We start from the raw sequence: 7896 nt of genomic DNA, 5'->3' as shown, positions 1-7896 counted from the left end.
CCTTCTAATATCTTTGCAAGAGTTTCGTTCTAGTTACTAGCTAAGCGGAAGTTACAATGTTTCAAAGCATTCTAGCAAGTTTCATCCTCATTGTCATTAGTTTTTTGGCTCCCCTTGCACATCCGCTGTCCTTCAAAATAACGCAATTCGACCAAACTACAAAGAACATATCTTATGAAGGTGATGCCTCGCGGGTACCCAGAGCAATTCAACTCAACTCACAAAGTTCATGGATGGTTGGGCGGGCTACGTACACAGAGCCTCTCCACCTGTGGGACTCTAGTACAGGATCACTGGCAGATTTTACTACTCATTTCACTTTCGTTGTCGACACTGGTCACACTGGTAACAACAACTACTTTAGCGACGGATTTGCCTTTTTCCTTGGTCCTGTTGGCTATCCAATCCCACCAAACTCCGCCGCCTCTTCACTTGGATTATTCAACAGCACCACCAAACTCCGCAGCAATAACCAAATTGTAGCTGTTGAGTTTGACACTTTCCCAAACTCCTTTGATCCGCAAGAGTGGCACGTCGGGATAGACATAAACAGTATCTCCTCCGTAGCTAATGCCAGTTGGACAAATGTTAGCAGCAACAGCGGGAAGCTGGGACATGCATGGATAACTTACAATGCTATTTCCAAAAACCTTAGTGTGTTTTGGACGTACGACGAAAACCCTGTTTTTGTGAACAACTCTTCTCTTTCTCTCCAGATTGACTTACGAGATGTTCTCCCCGAAAAGGTTACGACAGGATTTTCAGCTTCTACCGGAGTGTACCCAGAACGACATCTCATATATTCATGGGAATTCAGTTCAAGCTTGGATTTTACATGCAAACAGAACGAAAAAAAAAGGGACAAGAGATTCTTGATAGTGGCGGTTGCAGTTTCTTTTTTGGTTTTGATGTTTTGTGTAGCCATATGCAGGTTGGTGATCAAGAAGAAGCGCGTATATAGGACCGACGCGCCCTCGGTGAATACGAATCTTGAGGGACTGGCATTTCCGAAACGATTTGCTTACAAAGAATTAGCTGCAGCCACCAACGGCTTTGCTAACGATGTGAGGCTAGGCCAAGGAGGTTCGGGACAAGTTTACAAAGGAATGTTAAAAGACCTTGGATGCGCAGTTGCGGTGAAGAGGATCTTCGCAGAATCAGAGCATCACGAAAAAATATTCGTCAATGAAGTCAAAGTACTAAGCCGATTGATTCACAGGAACCTGGTGCAGTTCATTGGATGGTGTCATGAGCAAGGCGAATGCTTACTTGTTTACGCATACATGCCTAATGGCAGCCTTGACACGCATCTATTCGGCCATAGAGCAGTACTGCAATGGGATTTTCGGTTTAAGATTGCTTTAGGCTTGGCCTCGGCTCTTCATTATCTACACGAAGATGTGGAGCAGTGTGTCCTTCACAGGGATATCAAATCAGCTAATGTGTTGTTGGATGACGAATTCAGCACAAAGCTTGGTGATTTTGGGATTGCGAAGCTCATGGATCCGCGGTTCAGGACTCAAACAACAGGGGTGGTGGGGACTTTCGGGTACATGGCCCCCGAATATGAGAAGGGAGGGAGGGCAAGTAAAGAATCCGACATGTTTAGCTTTGGAGTTGTGGCCTTGGAACTTGCATGCGGTAGGAGGACTTTCCATGACGGAGAACTTGACGTGCCGCTTGTGAGTTGGGTTTGGCAACTCTACCTTGCCGGAAATCTGCTCTACGCAGCTGATGAAAGGTTAGATTCGAACTTCGACATAAATGAAATGGAATGCTTGTTAATTGTGGGATTATGGTGCACTAATCCCGACAATAAGGAAAGGCCGAAAGCTGGACAAGTGATGAATGTTCTTCAGCTTGAAGCGCCATTGCCGGATCTTCAGCACGACATGCATGATCTTCCGCTGCCTCAGCTTCAGTAAAATGCCGATTCCTCTCACGTGATCCTTTCATATATGATCTGATTTCACCATGTCATCGCTTCCGAGCTACTATATTATATTTTTAATCTCTCTATTTGTATGCATGTATGAGTATTGTGTTTTAAGATTTCTTTCACGAAATTAGATTTTTTTTGTATAACTTTCCAACTGATATTCATGTCCCGACACGAATAGTTTAGGTCATTGAATCAAATTATCCGCTATCACCAAGCACGTGATTGTATGATTTCGGATCTTTAGGGAAGAAAAATATCATTAGATAAAGAGCCAATTTAATATTTTTTGTCGTACTATTCATTGATTTTGCATACGAGAGTCACTAATTACAATTATTAACGAACTGCTTTATCGCAGTGGCCAAAAACAATAATGCATATGCACACTGGTGCCACTGATCCCCCTCCCTTCTTCATTTAACAATTTAATCGATTTGTTAAAAAAAAGAATTATTCCTTATCGAGATAGTAATGGATAGTTGTTAGATTACATCCAATCTCGACAATAAAAGAAAACAAGCGAATACATCAATCAACTCCGGCACACCAAAAGAAACTTTATTCATCTTCCAGAAAATGATGGTGTTTTATTGTAGTGGCGAAAAGCGATAACACATATGCACCCTAGTACGGTTCGATCCCCAACGATCCTCCTACCCTTTGAAATTTAACAATTTAACCGATGAATGTTATCGTTTGTTTATTCATCATCGGGACAGTAACGGATAGTAGTTATAGTACATTCAACCTTGATAATAATAGAAAACAACCCTCTGACATTTACCAATTTAACTGAGAAAATTATCGTTTGTCGAAAAAACAAAAATTATTCATCATCATCGAGACACTAACGGATAGTTGTTAAATTACATCATAGAAAACAAGTGAATACATAATTCAACTCCATCGCACCAAAGAAGCCGGCCTAATATTATAATGGGGGAGTATGTCTTGTTCCTTTTTTTTTCACTCGTTAAGTGACTTTGAATTGGTCGGTCTCTTTTAGTTGAATTGGTCGGTCTTTGGAGTTGAATATCCTCCTAAACTATTTAATTAAGATTCTAGAGGCTCGCACGCATCGACTTTTGGGGTAAGCTGCATCGTCACTATTGTTCTTTTCCTTTTTTGTATAGTAAATAAAATAAATTAACTGTCGCTATTTTTGTTTGCAGATTACTCTTTTTTTTTTTTTTTTTTTTACAAACGATATTAGAACGCCAAATTCACGTAAAGTAAGAGGAGAATATGATATTCGAGTATGAAGATAAGAGTAAACAAGGTCGGCCAAGGTCATGGACAGAGCCAATGAAGGCTCACTGGGGGTAGATGTCCCCACTCAAGTAATTCGTTTATTAAGTTGCTGACTAGAGTTATATAATATACACGTGTTATCTTTGAAGAAAATATATGTATCTAATATCCAACATACCTTCATATCACTTATACTCCATGTCAAATATTATATGAGTAAAAGTGCTCTTACTCATGTCATTCAAACTGAAAAACTCACTCCCGCCTATCATGTATTAATATTTTTCACACAACTTTTCCACTTTCCACTACTATATTGAAATTTTTGTAACATGGAATTGTGATACATCATCATTTGAAAGCATCTCTATTATCATATTGAGTATAAGTCATACTATAATAAGGTTTTCTTAGTTGATTTTCGGGATACCCCACTAAAAGAAATTGTAGCTCCGTCCCTGCCAAGGTTCAACCAATAAGAGATAAGACGGCTTTAATTAGTGCATAAGACTATTTAATCAGTCAATAAGTGTATACCACTTATCATATTCCTCGTATTTTTCTTTGCTGTTTCAAAGTTGTTTAGGCCTTTTTCTGCAGTTCTCTTTTTTACTGAAACTTTGCACCAATTTCATCCTAAACTATCAGACAATGATCTTTCACTACTCAAACAAGCGCTACATTTTTAGTGTCTTCTTCCTTTCCATCCATCTTTTCGCTCCCTTTGCCAATCCACTTTCCTTCAGCTTCCCACAATTCTGTTGGTATATGGTCCAGCCCATGATCAATGTTCTAGATTATTCTAGTAAGCAAGAGAGATGGCTGGAGCATGCTAGACAATTCTAGCATGTTATTAAGTTGATGGAAGAAGCTAGAGAGTACTAGCTTCCTTGGTTGCAAATGGAAAGATCTAGAAGCCACACTTTTGTGGCTAGTCTAGATCTTTCTATGCTAGAGGTTTGAAGAATACACTAGAAACTAGTAGAATGCCAAACCCTCACCTATAAATATGGGTGTGATGTTGTAGTGAACCAACAAATCAAGAGAGTAGTGAGTAGCAAAGGATCAAGTCCAAAGCTAGAGTTCCACTCCAAGAGTGAGAGTGAGAGTGTTCCACTACACATTGTGTGAGTGAAGTTTAGTGTGATAGAAAGTGTGTGTCCTACTTTCTTGTATCCATCAAGCCTTGTCTTTGGCTTGGTAAGACTACTCTTGTTGTACTCATCTTTTCATATAGTGAAGATTGATCCTTGTTTGGTGGACGTAGGCATAAATTGCCGAACCACATAAATTTTTGGTGTCCATTTTCTACTTTACTTTGTGCATTCTCTATCTTGTAGTACCGACATTCCTAACAAGTGGTATCAGAGCCCGGTTGGCTCGTACTACGAGATGGAAGGAAGTGGCACTATGATCAAACTCACCAACTCCAATTGGGTAACATGGAAGCCAAGGATGGAGGACATTCTCTATTGCAAGGATTTGCATGAGCCAATTGAAGGAGATGCCGCTAAGCCCGAGAGCATGTCCGATGCCGAGTGGAAGAAGATGAATCGCAAGGCTATTGGCACAATTAGACAATGGGTGGATGATAGTGTTTTTCACCATGTGTCTAATGAAACCAATGCTCGCGAGTTTTGGACGAAGCTTGAGTCCTTGTTCGAGAAGAAGACCCCAGCCAAGAAAGCCTTCTTGATCAAAGAGCTCATCAATGTGAAGTACAAGGATGGTTTAAGTGTAGCAGAACACTTGAACAATTTCCAGAATATCATCAACCAGTTGGCTACTATGAAAATGACGATCGAGGACGAGCTACAAGCGATCTTGTTACTTGGATCCTTGCCAGACAGTTGGGAGACCTTTGTGGTGAGTATAAGTAACTCTGCTTCTAATGGTGTTCTTACTCTTGATAATGTTAAAAATAGCATGCTCAATGAAGATACAAGGAGAAAGATTTCTGGCACAGATAGCAGCCAAGTATTTGTCACAGAGAACCGCGGAAGAAGCACGAGTAGAGGGCCTAGAGGTCATGGCAGGAGTCCTAGCCGATCCAAGTCAAGGTTCAGGGGTGCATGCCACCATTGTGGCAAAGAAGGCCATATGAAGAAAAATTGTCGAGTTTGGAAGAGAGAGCAAAGGGAAGGAAACAATCAGAAGAAAGATGATACTGGCAATACCACCGCTGTCATATGTGGTGATGTACCAGAAATATTGTCTGTTGGTGAATGTCTGCATATGGGCAACTCTGACAGAGACATTGAATGGATCTTTGATAATGGAGCTTCCTTCCATGCTACGTCCAAACGGGAGTTCTTCAGTACATACAAAGAAGGTGACTTTGGCATAGTAAAGATGGGGAATGAAAGCTATTCCAAAATTCTTGGAATTGGTGATATCTGCTTAAGAACTAATCTCGGCTGCCAATTGATGTTGAAAGATGTGAGACATATTCCTGATATACGTCTCAATCTGATATCCATCGGTACCCTTGATCGACAAGGATATTATCACCATATTGGCGAAGGAAAATTGAAGCTTACTAAAGGCTTAATGGTGGTAGCAAGAGCACGACTTTGTTGTACGTTGTACCGGTCAAATGCCAAGGTTTTGAAAGGTGAGTTGAATGCTGTGGAAGACTCATCTCTAGACTTGTGGCATAAGAGGCTAGGCCACATGAGCGAGAAAGGCCTACAAGTTTTGGCAAAGAAGTCTCATATTCCCTTTGCCAAAGGTACGTCGTTAAACTCTTGTGAGCATTGTTTATTCGGAAAACAAAGAAGAGTTAGTTTTTCTGTTCCATCTACAAAGAAAGGAAACTTGTTAGATCTTGTTTATTCAGATGTGTGTGGTCCCATGGAAGTCGAGTCACTTGGAAGAAATAAATATTTTGTTACTTATATTGATGATGCTTCACGAAGGGTGTGGGTGTATTTGTTGAAATCCAAAGACCAGGTGTTTCAGACATTCCAGGAGTTCCATGCCATGGTGGAGAGGGAAATTGGGAAACCTCTCAAGTGCCTTCGTAGCGACAACGGCGGCGAGTACACATCTCACCAGTTTAGAGAGTATTGTGTAAAACATGGCATACGTCATGAGAAGACAGTTCCTGGAACTCCACAACATAACGGTGTTGCTGAAAGAATGAACCGAACCATCATGGAGAAAGTCAGGTGTATGTTGAGGACTGCAAAGTTATCTAAGCAGTTCTGGGGTGAAGCTGTAAGGACAGCCTGCTATTTGATCAACCGATCTCCATCAGTACCATTAGGTCTTGATGTTCCAGAGAGAGTATGGACTGGTAATGATGTGTCTTACTCTCATCTGAAGGTGTTTGGTTGCAAAGCTTTTGTGCATGTGCCCAAAGAGCAGAGATCGAAGTTAGACTACAAAGCTACACCGTGCATCTTTCTTGGTTATGGCGGTGAAGATTTTGGTTACAGATTATGGGACCCATACCAGAAGAAGTTTATCCGAAGTAGAGACGTGGTCTTTTATGAAGATCAAACAATTGGGGATTCGGATAAAGAGGCACAACCAGATGGCGCAGTCAGAGGAGTTGATCCATTAGCTTCAGATGAAGAAAGTCACGATGACATCCCTGAAGCAACTGCCAATGAAGTGCCTGCAGAATCAGATAATGCTGATCAAGAGGAGCCTGATCAAGATGTGCCAGACCATGAGATTGCTGATCAGGGGGAGCCTAGTCAAGAAGAGCAGATTCAAGGAGAATCCAATCAGGGGGAGCCTCTAGCCCCGCAAGAGAATGAAGATCAGGTCAGAAGATCCATCAGAAGTCGAAGACCGTCTACCAAGTATTCTTCATCAGAGTATATCATGTTGACTAATTATGGAGAGCCCGAAACATATGAGGATGCCAGAGCTCATAACGACAGTGACAAATGGATGAAGGCAATGGAGTCGGAGATGGATTCCTTATCAAAGAATGATACCTATGAGCTGGTGGAGCTTCCAAAGGGCAGGAAAGCATTGAAAAACAAGTGGGTGTTCAAATTGAAAAGAGACGACAACATGACAAGGTACAAGGCTCGTTTGGTTGTCAAAGGTTTTGGTCAAAAGAAATGAGTTGACTTTGATGAGATTTTCTCACCGGTGGTGAAGATGACTTCCATTCGAGTTATCCTTGGTATGGCAGCAAGCATGGATCTTGAGCTCGAGCAGTTAGATGTTAAAACTGCATTTCTCCACGGCAATTTAGAAGAGGAGATATACATGGAGCAACCCAAAGGCTTTGAAGTCAAAGGTAAAGAAAATTTGGTGTGCAAGCTCAAGAAAAGTTTATATGGTCTTAAGCAGGCTCCGAGACAGTGGAATAAGAAGTTCAACTCATTCATGGTGAGTAATGGGTACAAGAGAACTCATGCTGACTCTTGTGTCTATATCAAACAATTTTCTGGAGGTAAATTCATCATTTTGTTGCTTTATGTTGATGACATGTTGATTGTCGGTCAAGATGCTTTTATGATTAAAAAGCTCAAAGAAGAGTTATCTAAGTCCTTTGACATGAAGGACTTAGGGCCAGCCAAGCAGATTTTGGGCATGGAGATAATTCGTGACAGAAAATCCAAGAAGTTGTGGCTGTCACAAGAAAAGTATGTTGAACGGGTGCTTGAAAGGTTCAACATGAAAACAGCCAAATCGGTAAGCTCACCTTTAGCCAATCATATCAAGTTGAGCAAAGAGTT

At 41.1% G+C, this 7896-nt stretch overlaps 1 protein-coding gene across 1 annotated transcript; it reads left to right on the top strand.

Annotated features, from left to right (window-relative positions):
• Window positions 1-50: 50 nt before the first annotated feature.
• LOC103440586 (L-type lectin-domain containing receptor kinase IX.1-like) lies at window positions 51-1997 on the top strand. Its single transcript, XM_070827255.1, has one exon. It carries the CDS (start codon window positions 57-59, stop codon window positions 1923-1925), a length of 1869 nt encoding a protein of 622 aa, XP_070683356.1. The 5' UTR covers window positions 51-56; the 3' UTR covers window positions 1926-1997.
• Window positions 1998-7896: the final 5899 nt, after the last annotated feature.

This window comes from Malus domestica, chromosome 08, assembly GCF_042453785.1.
Source record: "Malus domestica chromosome 08, GDT2T_hap1".
NCBI classification, from domain to species: Eukaryota; Viridiplantae; Streptophyta; class Magnoliopsida; order Rosales; family Rosaceae; genus Malus; species Malus domestica.
Note: the sequence above shows the minus strand (reverse complement) of the source record. Positions and strands in the feature narration are given on the sequence as shown.

Bases quoted from the DNA above. Each gene is read 5' to 3' on its own strand.
- LOC103440586 (XM_070827255.1), top strand. From the start codon at position 57: ATGTTTCAAAGCATTCTAGCAAGTTTCATCCTCATTGTCATTAGTTTT.